Below are 22738 nucleotides of genomic sequence, written 5' to 3' on the forward strand. Positions count from 1 at the left end.
GCCATGTGACACCCAGCGGGTCACAGCCAGATGCAGCTGGCACCCAGGCCTAGCACACAGGGTCCTGTGCTCCCAGCACCCTCCTCCCACCCAGCCGCGGCTGCCTTCTCACCTTTCACAGAGAATAAGACGCGGAGACGCACAGCTGACGACTCAGCCACCTCTGACTACTGTCCCCCACCCAAGCGCCTCAAGACAAATTGTTACAACAATGGCAAGGACCGAGGAGAGGAGGACCAGAGTCGAGGTGACTGTGGGGTGGGGAGGGGAGGCTAGGGACCCATGCATCCTCAGTTGGCTGTGGGCAGGTAGGGAGGAACACCCAGCACAAGGCTCTCTGACCTTATCTTTTCTCATCACCTTGTCTTTTCTTAACAGAACAAATGGCTTCGGATGTTGCCAGCAACAAAGGCAATCTGGAAGGTAACGCCCTCTCCCTTGCTGGCTTCCCTTCCTCAGTAGTGCTCCCAGCTAGTGCTCCAGTGCTGCTGGTCTGCCCTGCCCTGCAGAGGTTAACCCCGAACTCTGCCTTGACCTCAGGGTGAGGTGTGGACACCTACCTTACTCAGGTGCTACTTAGAATGAGTCACCTGATTTTCACTGAGGGTGATTCCTAAGGTCAGTGGGCACGAAGGATGCTTGGGGACAGGAAGGAAATGACACTTGGGCCAGGAGAGTCACAAACCTGAAACTACGATCTGTGGCCTCTTTAGCCCCCTGAACAAGCACTGCAACTGCCTCAGAGGTGGAAGACTGTCATTCTCAAACCAGCTCTGGTTCCTTTGCCCTGGCTGGGAACCCAGTACACTTCTAATGGATCTCGGGATGTGTGATGAAGGCTGTCTGTTGCATCCTCAGGCCCATGTCTTTAGTCAAAATATGAAGTGGTTAGTCACTTCAGGGTTGGAAAACGGCACAGCTGCTGACCCAGGGAGCCCACATTTGGAGCAGACCCTGACAATCCTCAGGACATGGACCCATGATCTTCCCCAGCTCTCAAGACTCCTTCAGCCATCTGTCTGCTTCCTGGATGGGCGTGGGGTGAGGGTCCTTGGTATTCGGCCCACTTGGTCAGATCTGTAAGACCCGCTGATGGGACGTGAGGCTGGATAGCCTAATAGGAAAAGGACCCCGGCTCTTGAAATCACAGATTATAGTCTGTGTGTAGGATTGGTCACAGTCAAGTCCTATCCTAGGACGACGGGCAAGTTGGCATGACCACAAATTCCTCAGAAGTGCCAGTCTGTGTAGAGTCTTGAAAGATTTTCATACCAGACTCTCCAAGCATATGCCTCTGCTGGTGCAGCTACTTGTTGCCCCCCTGCACACCTAGGTCCCCCCACCCCCCACCTGCCCCAAGCCCCGCGTTCTTCCTTCTGGGCCAATCCTTTGCCTGTCTTGTGGGACCTTCTGCTTGGAGCTGTTGATTTAACCGTCTCCTTGTGGGATCGAGGATGGTTCCAGAGACAAATCGTTGCATAATCCTAGCATGGAGTAAAGCGCAGTAAGACCCAAGGCTTTAGCAGCGGCCTTGTCTTTCTTACAGATAGCTGTTTGTCCTGTGGTAGGAAAAACCCCGTGTCCTTCCATCCTCTCTTTGAGGGTGGGCTCTGCCAGACATGCCGGGTAAGTCCAATCCCCACCCTGAACTTTCCCGCCCCCTGCCTGCTCCGTGACGTCCCGTACTTCCTCAAAAAAAGCCTCCCAAGTGTAGGCAGCAGGAAAGGTTCTAGGGGGGCTAATCACCCTACCCTTCCCTCCCAAGGGTGCTGGCCTGCAGACCCAGGCCAGTGGTCCCTGTAAAGAGCACCAGGCCACCAGCGACCTGCTGTGTGGCTGTGTCTGAGGGCCGACGAGCCCGATGGACTTGGCTGGCTGTGCCCGGCCTCCGGCTTCACAGGCGTCTCTCTCTGGCTGCCAGGACCGCTTCCTCGAGCTCTTCTACATGTACGACGACGACGGCTACCAGTCGTACTGCACCGTGTGCTGCGAGGGCCGCGAGCTGCTCCTGTGCAGCAACACGAGCTGCTGCCGGTGAGCCGCAGGGCTCCCCGGACGGGTTCCAGGCCTGGGCACTGGCGCCTCGCTGACTGGGAACCAGGGCCCGGAGCCAGAATTATTCTGCGGGGGCCTGTCCTTGAAGTGCTTGTACATCCCTACAGTAGCACTAGGATGTATGGACAAGCTCAGGGCATGAGAGAGGAGGATCCATCACCCCCAGAGCTCAGCCAATTCTGGGCATGGCATGGGTCCCCAAGGAAGAGGTCGGTGTTCCCCAAACACAGGCCTTCCCGCCCTTGGGGAGGGGCAGCTAGGGGCCTGAGAAGGTTTCAGCCAGCACGAGCCATCTCCATGGGGAGGGTTGGGTCACAGGAGAGCCATCGGATGACAGGCACCCTCCTCCCCCGCTGCCTGGCACAGGTGCTTCTGCGTGGAGTGTCTGGAGGTGCTGGTGGGCGCGGGCACGGCGGCAGAGGCCAAGCTGCAGGAGCCCTGGAGTTGCTACATGTGTCTCCCGCAGCGTTGCCACGGCATCCTGCGGCGCCGCAAGGACTGGAGTGTGCGTCTGCAGGCCTTCTTCACCAGCGACCCCGGGCTCGAATATGTAAGCCTGGCATCCGCCCCAGTCTGTCAAACAAAGCTCTGCTGTCCAAAGGAGCATCTGTCTCAGGCTGGAGACCCAGGCGGCTCTGGGGTTCTTCCCTCCCCTCCTTCTTGGCTTGGGTTTTCAAGGGCCTGCTGAAGAAATAAGATGGAACTGACCCAGTCTTAGTTTTAGTAGAACTGCAGGGGGGAGGGAAGCCTTTGACTTACTCTCAGGTCTGGCTGAAAGTGGCTTTTCCTGGGCTGCTTGCTGTTGTTTATGGAGGAACACGTCTGGAGTGGTGTCAAAGTCTCGTTGTTCCATGTCCTCAGGGTAGAAGGGTCATGCTCAGGGCATCCCAGCTCAGAAAGGTTAAAACACATGGCTTGTTGCCCCTCAGGAAGGCCAGCCCCACCTCCGCACCTCCACCTCTATGATCTCTATTTTTATTAACCTGGCAGGAAGCCCCCAAGTTATACCCTGCGATTCCTGCAAACCGAAGGCGGCCTATTCGAGTCTTGTCACTGTTTGATGGAATTGCAACAGGTGAGTTTAGAGCTCACCTAGGGATGCTTACCTGCTTCAGGTATCTGATTTCAATGTTAGGAAAGACCCCTGGGGTTACCCATTGCTCACCTGTTCTGAGAAATCCATTGGTTCCTTGTTTCTCTCCTTGAATCCATCATTTCACATAACTGGTCGTCCTCCTTTAAAGGCATGGATTTTATTTTTTATGTGTAGGAATCTTGGGAAATTATTTGCTGTTTCATATCATAGATATATTGGAGATTAATTCTGAACTCATCACAGTTCCTTCCCATTTCCCCCAGGTTTCCCATGTATAGAATTAGCATAGCCAACATGTGTTGCCTCTGGGGGCTTTGCCTGATTCATTCCTCAGAAGTGCCCTATAATATATTGTTAGGAATATTTCCCTTTTACCAGAGTAGGAAGCAGTGAGAATCAGTTGCTGTGTATTTAGCATCACTTGTATTAATATTTACTTTTGTTCACCAGTGTCCACCTGCCTAAAATACTGATAGCTTTAAAAGACTCCAGGTCATCACCAGTGGCTTGTTTTCCCCTCCCTTTGGGGAAAGTAGGTTCTAAAAAACTATTTGTGTTTGTACAATGGCTTATTCTCACTGTAGCTTGCCAGAAATGTATTTGATTGTCCTGGAGCGGATGGTGCTCAGCATTGGCTATGCACTAGTCAGTTTTGATACATAACGGCCAGTGGACACAGCAGAGAGTCTGGGGAGCCCAGTTTCATTGCTGACAGCATGGCTTCCCTTGAGGACTGCCATGATCTTTATGTCTCTGGTCTGAGTTCTAAAGATTGTCTAGAGATGGCTTCTAGACAATCACTGGAAGGATGGGCCCTGGGCAGGACAATCCTGATAGATTTTCTCTTCCCCTTGACAACCACCCCCACCTCCCATAGGGTACTTGGTCCTCAAAGAACTGGGCATCAAAGTGGAGAAATACGTGGCCTCCGAAGTGTGTGAAGAGTCCATTGCCGTTGGCACCGTTAAGCACGAGGGCAACATCAAATACGTGAATGACGTCAGGAATATCACAAAGAAAAACGTGAGGGCAACACCCACTTCTTCTTCTCCCTGAACCCCATACATCCTTACAACCAACTGGTCACCTACCTGCCCAGGGTTGTGGCAGAAGAACAGCTTTGGTTACATCCATCTGTAGTGTTAAGCTCACAACTTGAAAATCCTTCATATGTAAAGCAATCTCAGAGAAGCTTGAGCTTTTGGATTTCTTGGGTCAAAAGTGAAGCTGGGAAATTTAAATGACCAAGCAAGACTTGGAAGTGGGTTTTCTTCTAGCTAGTTACCTGGAATCCAGGCTGTTCATCTCTCCATCCCCAGCCCCAGCCCTGACTGTTTTTCTCCTGCAGATTGAAGAATGGGGCCCATTTGACTTGGTGATTGGTGGAAGCCCATGCAATGATCTCTCCAATGTGAACCCTGCCAGAAAAGGCCTGTATGGTGAGCATCCCTTCTCACATAGACCCCAAGAGACCCTATGTCCCCTGACTGCTGGCCAGGAAGAGTGCCCTGAGAAGGAGCTGTTATCTTCTGGCCAACTGTACTTGCTGGCTCTGTTCATCCCTCATTGTGACTCCTCATTTTCCAGAGATAAAAATGAATCTCGCATGGCTGATGCCTGGCTTTCTAGATGGTGGCAGGGAGAGGGGACAGTAAGTCATCAGCATAGCTAGTCCTTGGGAATATGTTGGTCTCAATATGGAAGAGTGGGCTGAAGGGTTTGAACCTGGCTTTGCCATTGTCTTTCGTGGGCTCAGAGGGCACAGGCCGGCTCTTCTTTGAGTTCTACCACCTGCTGAATTACACTCGCCCCAAGGAGGGTGAAGACCGGCCTTTCTTCTGGATGTTTGAGAATGTGGTGGCCATGAAGGTTGGCGACAAGCGGGACATCTCTCGGTTTTTGGAGGTGAGGACGTCTGGAGTCTTGATTCTCAGGGTAACACAAATGGGAAGGCTTGCTGGCACTGGGGTGAGGGTTATTTCCAGAGTTGGAATTGATGGTTTTCCCGTGGAGGGCATGGCTAGTTGTGAGAGTATGTGGGAAATGTTTGATCTCTCACCTCACTCTAAACCCACTGAAGTTGAGATGATGAAACTAGCATACTTTTGGAGGCACCATGAGAGCGGACCAGACACTTTTTACTTGAATTTTTCTCACCCTTATGCTCAGAACTTCTGCTTTAGGGACCATAAGAAAGATCATTACCTACTGCTTAGTATGCATCAAGCATGGTAGTAAATACTATGTATTTACATGTATGTATGTATGTATATAAGCTTCCCAAGTTGTGCTAGTGGTAAAGAATCTGCCTGCCAATGCAGGTTTTGATCCCTGGGTCAGGAAGATCTTGAGGAAATGGCAACCCACTCCAGTATTCTTGCCTGGAAAATTCCACGCACAGAGGAGCCTGGCAAGCTACAGTCCATGGGGCCACAAAGAGTAGGACATGACTGAGCACAGATACACACACACACATAGACTTACTTCCCCCCGACTTTAAAGCCTCTGTTCTACTAGGGAGGTTCTGGAACTGGTTGGTCCATTCCTCATGCCTTGTGAACGTTGGCTGATCAGTGACAGAAGTCAGATTTTGCCAGCACTGCATTTGCATAACCAGGACCTCATCCATTTTGCTGGGTTTCAGTTTTGAGCTTCCTTTACCACCCGTACCCAGGGCTTCTGTAATGATTTGACATGCCCAGGGAATACCGCCTCTTAAGCAGCAAGTCTGATCTGGTCTCTTTCCCCACCATTAACAGAGAGACACAGGCTTGGTCCTTCAGACAGATTCTTGCGGGGAATTGGTCAGTCCCTCGCCTGGCAGGAGTCATACCTCCCGCACAGTCAGGGACAGCCATGTCCCCAGTGCCACCTGCATTCTGCCCTGAGCTCCCAGCAGCTGCCCTGTTCTCTCCCCACAGTGTAACCCAGTGATGATTGATGCCATCAAAGTGTCTGCTGCTCACAGAGCCCGATACTTCTGGGGCAACCTGCCCGGGATGAACAGGTAACAAGGGGCTCCTGGTGGGACCGGTAACAGCCGAGTTAAATATAATGGTGTGAGCCGTAACCACCAACTCTTAGGAGAGGGGCACATTGGAACCTTGTATAAAGAGCTGCTCTGCTGAGAAAGGCCTCACCTTCTGCTTCAGACCAACCCTTAGTGTTATGGTTGAAGCTTGTTAGGCTGTATAGCAACTGCCTGAGACTCAGGCCAGGATTCCACAATATACTTTACTCCTGCTCTGCCCACGGACCTGGTGCTTAAACCTGGTACTATGTGCTGGAGCAGGCTTTGTCACAGCCAGGGACATTGACGCTTCTCCACCTCCCTGTTGTGGTCCATTGGGAAATGAACTTTTCCCAGTCTCCTTACCTCCAGGATGAAGTGGTGATCCCTGGACCAGGCCTGAGGTGACCAATCAGGTGGCAGAGCTGAGATAACCGTCAGTAGCCCAAAGCCTGTCTTTGGATTTTCTTAACTGAGTTCTTTACCCAACTTTTCATTAGTCCTGTCATGGTGAAAGCCAAGAAAACAAGTGGTATTACTGATGATTAATTACCTCTTTCATGTGGCTTCAGGGAGAACAACCTGCTAATTAAGATACCAAATGTGATGATAATAGGACTTGCAAATAAGTTAGCTTCAAAAAAAGATTCTTTAAAAGGAAGTGTTGGAATTATAACTTTCAGGCATTTAGCAAAGTGTGGACAGAGGTGAGAAGGTACTGGAATAGTTTGGAATTTTTATTGGGTATCTGACATTTTCGTTTGGCTGATCTGCCTGTCAGATGGAGCAGTGTCCACATCTGGACCTGCTTCTTCGCTCTCGCCCTGCCGGACGCTGCACTCCCTGCTGCCAGCTGTGCTGTGACAATGCCAGTCTTGGCTCTAACAGAGCTGACCCTGCCAGTGGGGTAGGCACAGGAAAGACAGAAATTCAGGGTCAGGGCTGGAGAGGGCACTGGAAAAGTTGATGGGGAGGCTCCTTATTCCAGCAGGACCAGAAGAGAAGGAGCAGAGGCATGAAGTTCAGAGGGAAAAGGTCAGGGGTCATAGTCACAGGGTGTTCACAGAGCAGCTCCAAAAACAGTATTTTAGGAGTCAGGGAGAGGAGCGCGAAATAGGCCAAATTACATGAGGCCTGTGGCCATGGCAACAGTTAAATGTACTCTGGCTCAGGGAGTTCAGGTGAGTTTTTCGTGCATGAGATGTGTTTCTGGTTCTCTGGGATTTTTAGTGGAAGAATAGACATGATGAGATGAGAACAGAAGTGGGGAGGCAGCTCAGATGTGGTTCAGAGGAGGACAACTCTGTGCTTGTGTTGGTACCAAGAGGTAGCATCCACATGCACTGAAAACAATGAGCGTGGTGGCTCCAGGAAGGTGTCCTGTGGAATTGCAAAGAGGGATCAGATTCTAGATACTGGGATTTGCAGAACTTTGTCTGAGTTGGGATGAGAAGTGAGCTGCTACAGTCGGGATCTTAGGATCAGTGACTCAACATCAACCATAGGTCACAGACCAAATCTAGCCCTTAGACTAAACACCTTGGTTTTTAAGATTTCAGTCCTAGAATCAACAGAATGTAGGGCAGGGCTGTGAACCCTTAGTCCATGAAAGAGTTGGGAATGGAGAGAGGGTGAGGTCAGTGTGGTATTTTGTGTTCAGTGGCTCCTCTTGTGGGCACCGTGTCCAATCTGACATCTGATTTCATTTTGGCCTCTGAGTTCCTTACCCAGGGATGCTGTGGTGGTCATCAACCCTGTACATTCAGACCTCTTCCTAGTTTTCTGCTTTGGACCTGCTTAACCACTTCAGTATCTAAAGTTCTATCCATCCTCTTTGTCAAGCATCTGTTTGCCTCTCTCTGCATTTGCAGGTTTCAATGGTGAAAGTTACAAGGGGAATTGTAGCCCTTAATGTGAACCACTTAACTACTGTCCTTAACTGGACCCCACTGTTAGAGCCTCCTGAGGCTGCGTTCCAGCAGTAAGCCACCAAATCATGGATTTGATGTACTACTTGTATTGAGTAGACCCACAAAGACTTAATCCAGGCTCCTGAGGCTCAGAGATGGCAGAATTTGCTCAGGGTCACTCATTCAGCCAGTGAGCAGTGGGGCTAAGACTGAAGTGTCTCCTGACCACTCTAATCATGTGCTTCACCATCCTGCTCTCCTCAGTGAAGGAGCTTTGACTACTGTTAGCATTTGGGTAGGGGGACCATTCACTGCTGCACCTGGGGCTTCCTGCCCCAAGCAGCTAGCCTGTCCCTGACTTGACCCCCAGGCTTATGCTCACGCCTGGGCCCTTTTTATCATATTTCTGTAGCAAGTTCATGGCTAGAGCACATTTTGCAGCTTGGGCTCTCACTCCCAGCCTGGGAGGCACCGAGCCAAGGCCCTTTTCCGGGCAGTAGGAAGTAATGGGTTTTGGATGTTCCCAGGCCTGTGATAGCATCCAAGAATGATAAGCTCGAGCTGCAGGACTGCCTGGAGTTCAATAGGACAGCAAAGGTAAGCGGCGCGCTGCCTGGCCCACCACTTGGTGACCTTCCAATGGGACTGAACCTTGGTGTCCTCACCCCACACGACTCCCTGGTGCTGGGCTTCCTTCCCCACACAGTTGTTCTATCCCATCTTCAAATACAGAGGAGGAGGGGTTCTTGATAAAGAAAGTGAGAGAGGGCAACTAGACTTTCCCATTGTGAATGCACACTCCATGGAGACTCCCAAGTGAGAAATGAGTACACTTTTGCAAGAAAAAAAAAAAAATCTGCTATTAAGTCATAAATAATTTATTAATATCTCCAGAAACTTAATTTTCAAAGCTTCCATTAAGCTAAGTTCCATTCAATCCCTGCTTGACCATCCTCTATAATCTGGGGGAACTTTTCCTTTTGCTTAATCTTGCTTCAGCAATAACTGTTTCCTTGATGCCCATCTGATCTCATTCATGGACACTTTTGTTTATCTCTTGTTCTCTCTGAGGCTGGTCCTTCCTGCTCATTAACTTCTTGGCTTTTGTGGGAAGCACAGAGTGTGTCCTTCCGTCTCTCCTTTTCTCGTTCCCTATCTGAGCCTGGCCCTGCCACCCTCTCTCCCACACCTGCCCTCCCTCCTCCTCCACCTTCCTTAGGTGCTTCTGAGCCTTGACCCAGAACCGTTCATTCTGTGCTCACTCCATGATGTCATTTTGTTCTCCAGTTAAAGAAAGTACAGACAATAACCACCAAGTCGAACTCGATCAGACAGGGGAAAAACCAACTTTTCCCTGTTGTCATGAATGGCAAAGAAGATGTTTTGTGGTGCACTGAGCTAGAAAGGTGAGCAAGGCTGTTCGTGGAAAGGGGAATCAAGCAGACAGAGAGAAAGGGGGTAGAAACCATGGTTAAGGCCAGCAGCATGTTCCACATAGTCTCACTGACCTTCTACGTTAGCAGGGCTGGGAGTAACCTTTCCAGTTGGTGCTTATTTCCTAGCAGAAATGGCAAAAGGGCCGGTGGTGAGGAATCTGAAACCTGAGGCCATGAGACAGCACATCTGTCTCACCTGGCTGTGTTTCCCTGGCATTTGCCTGCCCTGACATGCTGGGACCCTAGGATGTGTGAGGATCCAGCTAAAGGAAACTCTACCGGCAAGCCGTTCCTTCTTTCTCAGGATTCCTCCTGCTGAGTTGCTTGTTCCAAAACTCCTTAGCCAAAGTCTGTCCTGCCCCTTATCCATTTATTTGGCTAAGTCTGGATTTTATCTATTTTGAAGAACCAACTCTTTGATTTAATTTCTCCTGTTCTGCATTTAACTTTTTTTTTTTTCTTGTTTTATTTTGTTATTGTGATGAGACTGTAGTAAGGGTTGTGAACATTCCTCTTTACATTTTTGGCAGTGTCTTAGGGTTATTTTGATAGAGTATTTTCCACTCCAGATAGTTTAGTTCTAAAGCTGGATGTATTTCTTGGTTTAATTCGTAGTATGGACTGTAAACCTGGGAAAGAGTGAGGGCCAGTGTATCTGTAGCCTCTTTCCAGACCTGTACCTCTTCTCCTGTGGTAGAATGCCACTCAGGAGGCTGTTGGTATATTTCGTTGCCATCTGCCATTTAAGTCCAGCTTGGGCCTTGATCCAGCAATTTGCTTTGAAGAGGGAAAGAAAATGCAGGATGCTTCAGTTTACTCATGGTCAATTACCTGAGCATCTGATGATTAGACAAAAGATCTGCTTTGTGAGTGTCCCTATTCCTTAGTATGGCAATGGCTTAACTTTCTAGCCTTTTGTGATGTGAAGATAGGTACTTGTCTGCTGACTGGCTGGCCATCTTGGCATTCATTCAGTCATTCATGCAAGAAAAGTCCAGCGAGCATCATGTGGCAGCAGTACAGTGCAAGCGTGGGGCCGTGCACAAGACAAGTACCCTCAAAAGAGGGACTGTGCCCTCATGACAGGCATCTGTGAGCCGAAGAACTGGTGGACTTGACCTCTGGGGGTCAAGAGGGGGCTCACGGGAAAGCCTGGCGGAAGGGACGGGTCAAAGGGCAGGAAGAGCAGAGCTACATGGGCTGCCTCGGCCAGGAGTCTCCCAGAGGCGCTAAGCATGCTGGTGGGAGCGCATCTGACTCCTTGTCTTTTCACTCTGGTACCCTCCCCGACCCAGGATCTTCGGCTTCCCTGTACACTACACAGACGTCTCCAACATGGGCCGTGTGGCCCGTCAGAAGCTGCTTGGGAGGTCCTGGAGCGTGCCTGTCATCCGACACCTCTTCGCCCCCCTGAAGGACTACTTTGCCTGTGAATAGTCCCCTAGGCACCAGGGCGTGTGGGCAGAGCCACAACCCAGGAGGTGCAGCCCGGCTCTGCCCTTGCCAGCCCAGCTGTGCTTGCGGGGTCTCGCCGAGCACCTCGTTGGGAGCAGAGCTGCCTGTCCCCTCCCTGGGGACCCCGAGGTGCCACCTCCTTGTGCACAACACAGACCCGGCCGCTCGGAGCGGCCAAACACGGTGCTCGTTTTATCTTCTCCTGAAACTTTAAAACTTTAAAACTTGAAATAGGTAGTAAGATGGCTTTTTTTTCCCCCCTCCTTTCTGGGTTTACAGCTCAGAGAAACGATGGCTAAGATACCAAAACCACAGTGCCGACAGCTCTCCAAGACTCAGGTTAATGCTGAAAAATCACCCAAGACAGTTATTGCAAGACTTTAATTTTTTAAAATGTCTGCGGCTCCTTGTTTCCAGGAGTGTGCAGCGGTAGACAGGTAGCTAAGGGACCTTTGAAGGGCCCAGTATGGTTTTTTTCTAGTGCTAGATAAGAGGACATGATGTCCATGTCTGTCTTGAGTTCTTCCCTGGCACGTCGTCGTCCCCACCCGCCCCACCCCGCCCCCACCTCAGTGTAAAGGGCTGGGATCTCTGGCCCATTTAGAGTATTTTCCACAAGGATGATGATTTCAGCAGGGATGACATCATCATCACATTCAGGGCTATGTTTTTCCCATAAATCTGAGGGCAGGGCTACCCTTAGCTAAATCCCTCCCAGTGACTGCAATAGAACCCTCTGGAAACTCAGGAAGGGGTGGGCTGGGTTATAAGCTGCCATATATTGGTATAGACAGGTATGGTTTCTCACTGTCTTCCCCCTTTATACCCATGTGAGAGGAGAGGAGGAGGAAGCTTACATGAGACCCTCCCCCACCCTACCCCACACCCCTCCAGGCTACTCTGCAGGCACAGGTCCCCAGTGTAACACCCCATCTTCTCAGCCAGGGGCAGAAGCACAGTCCTCGCACTTTCCCCTTCTCTAAGAGACTGCAGGGGGAAAACTGCAATAAAAGCTCAACCCTCCCTCCCTCCTGAGATTTTAAAGTCCTTTTTTATTCCATGATGAATCAATAAATCTTTTTTTTTTTAGGGGGAGTGGGAGGTCAGACAAGCTGCATTTCAGAAATGCTGTCGTAATGGTTTTTAACACCTTTTACTCTTACTGGTGCTATTTTGTAGAATAAAGAACAATGTTGACAGGTTTCGTGGGAGGTTTTTTTATATACTTTTTTTTTTAATCTCAGACTTCTATTTTTGTTTAAACATTTTCATAATTTTTTTTGTAACTGGAGCCACAAGTATGGGGAAAAATTGTGCCTTGTTTCAACAGTTTTGCTAATTTTTAGGCTGAAAGATGACAGATGCCTAGAGTTTACCTTATGTTGAATTAAAATCAGTATTTCTCTAACAATCTGGTGTCCCTTTTGTTCTTTTGCAGATCAAATGGGTGGGGTATGTGGGGGAAAGTGGAAAGGTGGATGGTTGAAATAACCCCCCTTCAGTAACCCACCAGTGTGGAAGTTTGCCTCAGTATCGTCCGACTCATTTGCCACCCTATGGACGATAGCCCACCAGGCTTCTCTGTCATGGGATCCTCCAGGCGAAAATACTGAAGTGCTTGCCATTTCTTTCTCCAGGGGATCTTCCCAACCCAGGGGAATGTCTTTTGCATTGAAGGTGGATTCTGAGCCACCTGGGAAGCCCTTTTAAGTACCACAGGTGACCCCCAAGTCTAGTACCATGTTCCCCAAACTCCAATGTATCAGCATCCCCTGTAAGGCTTGTTCAGTGGAGAACAAGCCCTACTGCTAGAGTTTTTGATACATTAACTCTAAAGTGGAGCCTGAGAATTCCTTGATGCTCTTCCAACGACCAATCTGTGATAGTGAATGGATTTCTAAACCTTGTTTCCCCAAATAACAAGTTCATTGAAAGCCTTGATGTCTGGATCAGTCATGTCCAGGTCATTTCTCAAAGCTATTGCATAGCTGGTTGAGATGAGTCAAAAATCCCATGGCTGACCGTCCAGTTCCTTGTCCCTTTGTAGGCTTCTCCTGCACTTTGTTCCACCACTCCTAAGTTGTCATGTCATAACTGAGCCATGGTCAGTGAGGGGACTTGGCTCCAGTGAGGGGAGACTCCTTGGGAAAGACCCAGGATCAATTTTTGACAGCTGCCTGTGGCCCCCCAGTTCTTTGGGTGGACTGTGTTTCTAGCCCTTGGTAAGTTTAATGTTGCAACTCCCTTCAGTAATTCACCTGGGTCCACCCAGCCATGTGGCCCAAAGCCCAGAGTCCATCATGTCATAATTCTGTGTCACTACCTCTAGCCTTTGGTCAGTGAAACGGTGCTGATGAAGAATCTAGTAGCTTTCCAGAGGTTAAGATTGGTCATCTGGTTCCTTTAGGGAGAAGGCAATGGCAATCCACTCCAGTACTCTTGCCCAGAGAATCCCATGGACAGAGGAGCCTCTTAGGCTGCAGTCCCTGGGGTCACTAGGAGTTGGACACGACTGAGCGACTTCACTTTCACTTTTCACTTTCATGCATTGGAGAAGGAAATGGCAACCCATTCCAGTGTTCTTGCCTGGAGAATCCCAGGGACGGGGGAGCCTGGTGGGCTTCCATCTATGGGGTCGCACAGAGTCTGACACGACTGAAGCGACTTAGCAGCAGCAGCAGCAGGCTAGAATAGAACAGCCCAGGTGCAAGTCACCATGGTGAGACATTGGCAATTAGCAAGCCAATCCTGCTGGTGCTCTGCTCAGGTGTTCAGGCCCCAGGGGCCTTGGCTGCCTTATTAAGCCATCTCGTATACAGTGCTGCACCAAGTGCCAGGACAGGATGAAGCGAAATAAACAGCCTCGGCCTCGAAACCCCAGGAGAGGAGATGGACTAGCCATCCAGGTGAGGGGCCCTTGGGTCTTGTGGCCTGCTTGGGAGCAGCCTTAAGGGGAGACCTTGGAGGGTCTGTGGGGGCAGTTCTCTGTTTTCTCAAGATGGGGGCCAGGTGGAGAATGTGATGGACATTCTGATCTTGGCAAAGTAGTTGGGGTTTGTACCTCAAGCAGACCTTTTCTGAAACTATCTTCTGGCTGCCTGGGGCTGTATCTGGGGGCTCACATGTATCACCTTGGAACTTTTCAAAAGTGAGGATCATAAATCCTACCTGCTTCCTAGGGCTGCTGTAAATGTTTAAGGCTCTAACCTGGGTAACTTGTTTTGCCTGGTGCCTGGCACACAGTGAGCCCTCACATGTACTGAATGGCATTGTGATAACAAAACCCTTATAGTGATGGTAACATCCAATATTAATGTGTTAATAAAATCTTAAAAAAGGACAGGTAATTTTCATCTAAGTGTTGCAAAAGAGCTGAGCAACAGCAGTATTTGGTGCTGAAATTGTGTCCATCACCCCATCCACAACATGTTGGGGTCCCCGTGCTCCTTGTTAGGGAGAGTAAGTGTGGGTGGCTTTGGAGTCTGGCACCCCAGAGATCTGTGAAAGGGATTTTCCCTGGTGGTGCTTGACTGACCTCTGAACAGTTCCATGGTTATTTGGTGGGGGATCAGCACTGGACAGAGGGGATCCCCCAGCCTACCTCAGTCAATTGGCTCTTGAGTGATTTTCTGTTCCAGGCTTGTGCTTGGCTGGTCCTTAATTCCTTCCTGCACCCAGACGGTATGCCTCTCCTTGCTTTATCTCCTAGCTTGTGACCTTGAATGTGCTCCGTAGCCACTCTGAGCCTCCATTTATGCAGCTGTAAGGCAAGGATAATAACTTCATAAGGCTGATGTGTGGATCACTCATGCAGAGTGCTTGTGGGTAGTGAGTGCTGAGTACACAACAGCTGCTTTATTGTTTACTGTTTAGAGTCCTCCCAGCAACCCTGAAGTGAGGCAGTGGTTACAGTGATCCCAGGTAAAAGAACTGAGACTCAGATGTGGGTATCCAAGGCCACACAGCCAGTGCAAAGAAGTTGTGAATTGAAATCTGTTTTGTGAATCCATTGGTCTCCCCTGCATCTGTGTATGTGTGTGTGTCTGGATTCTGAAGTTACCTGCTGCCCTTTGCAGCCTATGATAAAATTGACCTTTTTGCTTCCTTCTCTTACTTTTTTTCAACTTACCTTCCTTCTCTCCTTTCTGCCTTCTATCCCTTCTTCTGTTTAACTTTATTACTGGATTTGGTGGCTGCTTAACTGAGTCTTTGTGCATGTTGTTCTCTCCCCAGAACAGCCTTCTCCCTTTTGCCTGGTCCTTCAGTTCTCACCTCTTCCAGGAAGACTTCTTTGCCCCCATTCTAGGCAGCACTAAGAGACATTCTCTAATCTGTCCTTCCCTGTGGACTGATAGGAGAATATCTCAGCACAAAGTACTCTGTATTATTTCTTATTTTTGTACCCATCTCTTTCATGAGCTTGTGAGGTGCTTAAGGCAGATGAGCCCTCCTAACACCAGTTTTTAGTTCAATAAGCTTGTCATACATTTGGAAAACTCAGGTTTGAAGTCATAGTTTTTTATTTGTTTTTGAGGAGGAGACTTACAGTTTAGAGATTATTGCATATATTAAAAGTCACTTAAAAGCACATAGTAAAATCTCCCAACTTTGTCCTACTGGATGGAAATTCTTTTTTCTTTTTACCCTCTGGTCTTTCACAGTTAGAGCTTAATGTGACTCAGACAACCTTGGCTTAACCCCCTTCTCAGAGAGGAGGGTGGAGCCTAAGTAGGTCACATGGCCCTTTCTCATCTCTTTGGGGCACTGTTGCCTGGGAGGGCAGATGAGTTTTATTTCTCAGGCTCTAGCTCAGAGACCTATGATGTCCTGTGTCTCCAGAACCAGGTTCGAATGGTAGTCCGACACCTGAGGCCCTTCTTGACTTGACTTTCATTTCCCACACCCATTCCTCCCCGACCCCAAATGGCTTTCAGGTACTGCTGACAGCATATCAGTTGACAGAAGTTGAATATTGACATCAACTGAAAGGGACTTTGAAACCATTAACATTGATTGAGCACATACTATGTGCTGGGAGTGGTCTAAGAACATTACATACATCTCATTTGATTCTAACCCCTAGCAGAGTCAGGATTTGAACCTAGACCTGGTGGCTTTGCTACTTACAAAATTTACTGAAAGCGTTGGAGACTTAACATCCTTGTGTATAAGTTGGGGGTAATTAACACAAATGCCCAAATCACTATGACTATTCAATTATCCATATAGTGCTGCTATTACTACTATTACTATAATCATTTGTTACAGGGTTCTTTGCTGCATCCTTTTGTTTGTCTTTCTACCCTCTCGCTAGGTTAACATCCTATATTTTAGGGCAAGTATCATCTCTAGGAAGCCTTCCCACACTGTTTAGGTGAGGTCAGGTTTTCTCCTGCTGTATACTCTTGGAGCGGTACTTACCAGCAAGACAACCCAGCAGTACTGGTGGTTAAAATATTGAAATGCCTCCAGACCAGTTGATAAAGAGCTCCTGTCCCAGCTCCCTAACCCATTCTTCCCTGAACATCTCCCCCTGCGTCAGCAACTACTTGGATGAGACCCAGCCCAGAAGAGGCCTCTAGGCCCCTTCTCCTTGCAATGCAGGTGCTATCTTTCCTGCCACAGCCCATTCCTGTCTAACGAAGTCTGGTTTGTAATTAAACATGCTCATTGTGCTTAGTGGTGTCTGACTCTTTGCGACCCTCGGGACCGTAGTCTGCCAGGCTCCTCTTGTCCATCGCATTTTCCAGGCAAGAATACAGGGGTAGATTACCATTTCCTCCTCCAGGGGATCTTCCCAACCTAGGGATCAAACCAGTGTCTCTTATGTCTCCTGCATTGCAGGCTGGTTCTTTACCGCTGAGCCAGCAGGGAAGCCCTTGTAATTAAACAGTGATGTGTAATTAGTTATGTGCTTTGCCTTCCCTGACAGATTGGAAACTTTAAGAGCTCAGAGGGTATGTCTGTTTCTTGGTCACTGCCGAATCCCTAGGGTTTGATTAATCAGGGAAAAGAAATATTTGCTGAACACATGAATCAATGATATTTTGACAAGAAAACCAGCTCAAAACTTGGATCAATCTTTGTGATGCAGGGCAACTGATCTCTCTGACCCTCAGTTTTCTCTTCCATAAAGTGGGTGTAACTCATTCTTTGAACAAGTCTCTGCTGCTGCTGCTAAGTCGCATCAGTCGTGTCCGACTCTGTGCGACCCCATAGACGGCAGCCCATCAGACTTCCCCGTCTCCGGGATTCTCCAGGCAAGAACACTGGAGTGGGTTGCCATTTCCTTCTCCAATGCATGAAACTGAAAAGTGCAAGTGAAGTCGCTCAGTCGGGTACGACTCTTAGCGACCCCATGGACTGTAGCCTACCAGGATCCTCCGTCCATGGGATTTCCCAGGCAAGAGTACTGGAGTGGGATTCCAGGCAACAGTACTGAAGTGGGGTGCCATTGATTATCAGGCTCTTGGACACCGTGGGAACAGGATTGAGAAGATTCTTGCTTCCGTGGAATTTATGGAAAAGCAGACAATAAAGGCATAAACAATTAAACGAGATTACTATGCTAAGAAAAAAACGGATGATGAGATTTACAGGGTCATTCTAGAAAAAAAAGTCGCAGAATATGTCTCTACTGTGACTTTTAAGTCCTTCCTCAAAGCGCCTATCGATTTATTTTTTTATCTAATAATCCATTTTTTTATAGAAATTCATTGTAAAACCAATTTTTTGGCTACTGGGGTGGAGAATTTGTAACTGGATCCCGCCTTCTAGGCGGGGTCACATCTGCCCGAGGTGGGATCTCATTGGTTGCGGCAGACCTCGCGCAGTTGCATTGCCCCGGCAGCCGGCGCCCCGCCCCTAGGGCACTCCAGCCGTCGATCAAGCTTCGGGCTCCGCCCCCAGCGCGCCGCTTCGTCCCTCTCTATAAAAGGAGCCGGCGGGCGATGACGAGCCTTTACGTCGGCGCGTAAGGGGGGGGTGCGTGTGAGGTCATCGCGCGGGCGGGCGGGCGGGGTCAGGCGGTTTGAACGAGACGAAGACGGAACCGGAGCCGGGTACGGGTAGCGGACGCGGTCCAACCGAGAGCCGGTGAGCCGGCCAGCGGGCACGGGGCGGTGGCTGGGGGGCGGCTGGGCGGGCCTCGAGCCGAGCCGAGCGCCAGTGGGCCTCGCGGGCAGTGCTCGGGCCGCTCCCCACGGCGGTGCGGTTCGGGCCGGGTGGGGGAAGGGCGGGGCCATGACCCGGCGCGCGCGGGCTGAGGGGCGCGCGCTCTTCGCTCCGCCGGGGGCGGGTGGGGGAGCGGGGGCGGGACGTCGGGCCGGAAGTGGGGGCTGCCCCTCGGCGGCGTGGGGGCTTATGGGCCGCGGCCTAGGCGTGGAACCAGGACAGGAGGCAGGAGGTTCCGGGGTGGTTGGGCCGGGTAGGGGGCGTGTGTGGAGTTGGAGTGGGCCTGCTGGAAGTTCTGAGGACCCCCCCACTGTAGGAGACGGGGCCGCCTGATGATTTAAGAGTCCAGGTTTTGGAGTCCAATCTGTATTGAATTCCCTGCTGTGCGACCTTGGGCAGGTGCTTTAACCTCTCTGGGCCTCAGTTTCCTCATCTGTAGAACGCGAGAGAAAGATAATACTACAAAGGGCTTGTCCCCGAGTATGGCGAAAAGCAAGCCAACTCCCTGGACTTTTTCCTTTCTTCATCAGTATTTGTTGAGCGTCCACGGAGCGCTAGGCACTGTGTTAAGCACTGGCCATACACCCAGGAGCAGGAGGGCAAAGGCCTGCTTTTTAGTAGTCTACGTTGTGGTGGGGAGACCGAAAATGAAAAAATACATGGAAATGAGAAAATTAATATATGGAAATGAGAAAATTAATATATGGAAAAGAATTTCGTATGATCACTGGCGGGACAGTGTAATATATGAACAGTGCTTTTTCAGTACGTGGTTTCACAGCTGACCTGGGGTGCTGCAGGGCAGAGCTGGGCTTCTACTCCATTTTGGGATTGAAACTCCTGAAGTTCATTGAAGGAAGATGCACCAGGCCTGCCATCCACCTCTCTGATGGGGTATCTGTAAGAGTAGTGGTAATAGCAGCTCTTTGCTAATTGGGCACTTGCTATGTGCCAGGTGTTGTGTGGTTTTATGTCATTTAATATTGCACTTGTCTCTTAACAGATTTTATCTTCATTTTACAAATTAGGGGACCGAGACTCTGAGAGGTTATTTGCTTTATGGTGTCCAGCAAGTGGCTGAACCCAAGTCTGTGACTCTTTGAGTCCAGGCCCTTAATCTCTGTATTACGCTGCTTCCCTGAGGTCCGGATCTAGACAGTGTGTTTCCAGTGTGCCCTTTATGATGGTGTATATATGTATACAGTTTTTGTGGTTAAGAAATGTATAGCGGTTTATGACACATAGGGAAGCTTAGGACATGCTGTGTTTTTCACTTAGAGTCTTAGTTAATCCTCACTGCCTCCTCGGGATGAGCAGATGAGCTATTTGTGATCCGGAAAGGTGAGGTATTTACCTAGGGCCACATTGCTTTTTTTGGGGGGGGTCCCCTCCACCCATTCCATAGTGCTCAGTATGGTACCTTGAAAGTGATAAGTGCTCATCAACCAGCCTTGAATTGGAGTGGGTTTGGGAGCCTTTAGGAGAGGCTATATATGGAGAGGTAAGGGGAGGCTTTTTTAAGGAAGTTTAAATGTGGATCAAGGAAGGGTGAGGTTTATATGGTGATCATGGGGTCTGTCTTCCATTGAGGCCAAGCAGAGGAATCCTTATGGAGGAAGAGAATGAGCTGTCGCTAGCTGTAGCTGAGGCTCTGAGAGCTGGTCTCTTTTGACTGCCTGGAAGAGCAAATTAAATAGTTGAGTCAGTGGATGTTTATTGCACATCCACAGGGTGCCTAGCCCCATGTATTTAGTGGCTTCAGAGTTTGCGGAGCACATGGGGCCAGGTATTAATGTGCTGCTAATGAAAGAGTTTTAAATTTATGATGAGGAAAGGCCATTAAGGTTTTCTGAGCTGAGGTGTGGTCAGGAGACACACGTGGCTTTACCAGCTGCTTACGTTTTATGGTAGCATGATACACACAGTACCGGATGGATGTATGTATGAATATCGCCAAAATAGATTACAGGTGCTCACCCTGGGGCTGTGGTGGTTTTTGTTTGCATGTGTTTCTCTTTGATACCACACAGTCTGCATTTCATTTCTTCCTTTAGGGATTTTAAACACAGAAGTCACTTGGTCTGATTTTTGATTCAGAAAATTCTCCTTGGGTGTTGCATAAAAACAGTTTGAGACAGAGACTAATTTGATGTCTGTTGCAGTGGATGGAGGTGAGAGATGGTAGTGACAGGTCTCAGGTGCTGTTTTTGGCACTGGAGATAGGATAAATGAGACAAGGTCTCTCTCCTGGACTTGTTTGTTTAATACCAAACCATTTTTTGTGCCTTACCTCATTTAAACGTCACCTCAAATAGGGGGCATTCACTCATAAGATGAATGAGGTGTATTGAAGTTAAGTAACTTGCCCAAGTTCATACAACTGAGTGAGAGCCTCATGTTCAAACCCAGGCTTCAAATACTCAGCCCTTTGCATAGAGCAAATTTCCTACTGGTTCAGATCCCATCTGGGAATGATTCAGAAATGAAGAGATAATGACAGTTGTAGAGGTTTGAGTGAAATGCTGTGGGAACATAGGGATTAATTTCCCAGTGGAGTCAGGAACTAAATTGTGTTGACTTCTAGTATAATATGGTTTTATCATCTGAGTTTAGGTAAGAGAGTTGATAATTTGCTTTCTGAGACACATTTTTCTCTGCTTGACACTGTCCTGCCAGCCTGAAGACAGGTAGCCTTTCCTGAGCCCACTGTGTGATATGCTGTGCCAAGTCCTCAGGGGAGGGGGATGTGGGGTGTGAGGGCACAAGCCTGAGACATCAGATAAAGAGGAGCTTGTGTGGTAGATCTCCATCATTTCCGGCCCGTTTGACTTGTGAGGTGTGCTGGAGACGCAAGGGAAGACTAGCTAGTCCCTTGGTGGAGGAATGAAGTGCTCAGAGTCCCATGGTGGTTCCAAATTTCCTGAGTTTTTCTTCCCCCATTGATCATATTGATGTCACATGAAATGAGGAAAATTACAAGTGTTGGTCATTGTGAAATTTAGTATTTTCTAGCAGAAGTCCCCAACCTCCAGGATTTAATGCCTGATGATCTGAGGTGGAGCTGATATAATAATACTAGAAATAAAGTGCGCAATAACATAATGCACTTTGAATCATTTGAAAACCATCCTGCCTGCCTCCTCCCCCCTTTCCCCAGTCTGTCCATGGAAAGACTGCCATCCACAGAACCAGTCCCTGGTGTCAAAAAGGTTGGGGACTGCTGTTGCGTAGTCATGAGTCCTCATGGTAATTGCCCAGGAATCTCATTTAGGTCTGGATCCACCTGCCCTTATCTCATATTGAATCTTCTCTTCCCATTATCTGTTCACCAGCAGTCGGTGACCTTTTTCAAACTTAAATGGTGATTCTCCCCCATTTAAATCCCAGGAAGGGATTCTTGAACAGTTAAGAGATAACATCTGAATTCATCATGCCTGCAGAGTCCTAACAGGATCTGGCTTCTTCACTTTTCCCACTTCTGTTGCTCCTTACCCTCCTGCTTGCGGGGCTGTAGCCACTCTGCTTAAGCTTCTCACTTAGCTTAGCCAAGTGTCTGCTAAGCTCCTGGTGCTTAGTAGGCCTGCAGATGGCCTCCTGTCCTCAGTAGGTTCAGCAGAGAATTTTACTAAGGACTCTTCTCTGTGAGGTCATTTGCCACCACCTCAGTAGTACTTAGGTTATAGAAAAGGTTACTTTTTCTATTGTAAAAGTGGACATAGTCTTTAAGAAAATTCGGAGAACTTCGTAGTGGAAACTATAAAGAGAAATTAATAAAAAGCCCACCATCTGAAGAAAACTGGTGTAAACATTTTGATACATTAATGGATAAATGAATTGATGTTTTCTAAGCACATTTTTATCGGAGAAGGCAATGGCACCCCACTCCAGTACTCTTGCCTGGAAAATCCCTTGGACGGAGGAGCCTGGTAGGCTGCTGTCCATGGGGTTGCTAAGAGTCGGACACGACTGAGCGACTTCACTTTCACTTTTCAGTTTCATGCATTGGAGAAGGAAATGGCAACCCACTCCAGTGTTCTTGCCTGGAGAATCCCAGGGACAGGGGAGCCTGGTAGGCTGCCGTCTATAGGGTCACACAGAGTCGGACACGACTGAAGTGACTTAGCATAGCATAGCATAGCAAGCACATTTTTATACCAGTCACATTAAAATGGGGCCTGAATTTTAGGCTGGCTGGTGTTGAGCCGTTCATTTCAGGTTATGTTTACTCCTGGAAATCTAGGCTTGTGGCTGGAACCCTAGGTCTTTGATTTGGTATCTTGGGGAAGAATGGGGGTGAGGCTTCCAAGTTGAGTGTCCCCATACTTCTGCTCTGGTGACTCCAGGAAATGCTTGCGCTTTCTTGCTGCCCAGTAATGCGATCCCTTCTCTTTTCTCACGTGCTGTAGAAGATGGCAGTGAACGTGTACTCAACGTCGGTCACCAGTGATAACCTCAGTCGACATGACATGCTGGCCTGGATCAATGAGTCTCTGCAGTTGAATCTGACAAAGATCGAACAGTTGTGCTCAGGTAAGAGTTCAGTAGACCCCTTTCCCCAAGTAAGCCTGCGGGTCCTTCAGGGATGCACAGGTCGGTCCATGTC

The 22738-nt window shown here is 49.0% G+C and overlaps 2 protein-coding genes across 8 annotated transcripts in view; both read left to right on the forward strand.

Moving 5' to 3' along the window:
* The window catches only part of DNMT3B (DNA methyltransferase 3 beta), a 34205-nt gene extending 21852 nt beyond the window's left edge, over positions 1-12353 (forward strand). For 3 of the 6 annotated variants that reach the window (XM_070381578.1, XM_070381579.1, XM_070381580.1), the window contains exons 10-22: positions 122-247; positions 379-423; positions 1547-1626; positions 1922-2034; positions 2422-2605; positions 3046-3130; positions 4029-4174; positions 4500-4590; positions 4908-5056; positions 6073-6158; positions 8599-8668; positions 9359-9477; positions 10803-12353. In XM_070381578.1, the coding sequence (XP_070237679.1) occupies positions 122-247; positions 379-423; positions 1547-1626; positions 1922-2034; positions 2422-2605; positions 3046-3130; positions 4029-4174; positions 4500-4590; positions 4908-5056; positions 6073-6158; positions 8599-8668; positions 9359-9477; positions 10803-10944 (1436 nt within the window). In that variant the 3' untranslated portion in view covers positions 10945-12353. Of the gene's footprint in view, positions 1-121; positions 248-378; positions 424-1546; positions 1627-1921; positions 2035-2421; positions 2606-3045; positions 3131-4028; positions 4175-4499; positions 4591-4907; positions 5057-6072; positions 6159-8598; positions 8669-9358; positions 9478-10802 lie in introns of those variants that run through there. The other 3 variants (XM_070381581.1, XM_070381582.1, XM_070381583.1) reach the window with 2 other exon arrangements.
* Positions 12354-17941: 5588 nt separating this feature from the next.
* MAPRE1 (microtubule associated protein RP/EB family member 1) overlaps positions 17942-22738 on the forward strand; it is a 28028-nt gene continuing 23231 nt past the window's right edge. The window contains exons 1-2 of one of the 2 annotated variants that reach the window (XM_070381584.1): positions 17942-18057; positions 22542-22665. In XM_070381584.1, the coding sequence (XP_070237685.1) occupies positions 22545-22665 (121 nt within the window). In that variant the 5' untranslated portion in view covers positions 17942-18057; positions 22542-22544. The remainder of the gene's footprint in view (positions 18058-22541; positions 22666-22738) is intronic. The other variant, XM_070381585.1, reaches the window with a different exon arrangement.

This window comes from Bos mutus, chromosome 13 (genome assembly GCF_027580195.1).
Source record: "Bos mutus isolate GX-2022 chromosome 13, NWIPB_WYAK_1.1, whole genome shotgun sequence".
NCBI classification, from domain to species: Eukaryota; Metazoa; Chordata; class Mammalia; order Artiodactyla; family Bovidae; genus Bos; species Bos mutus.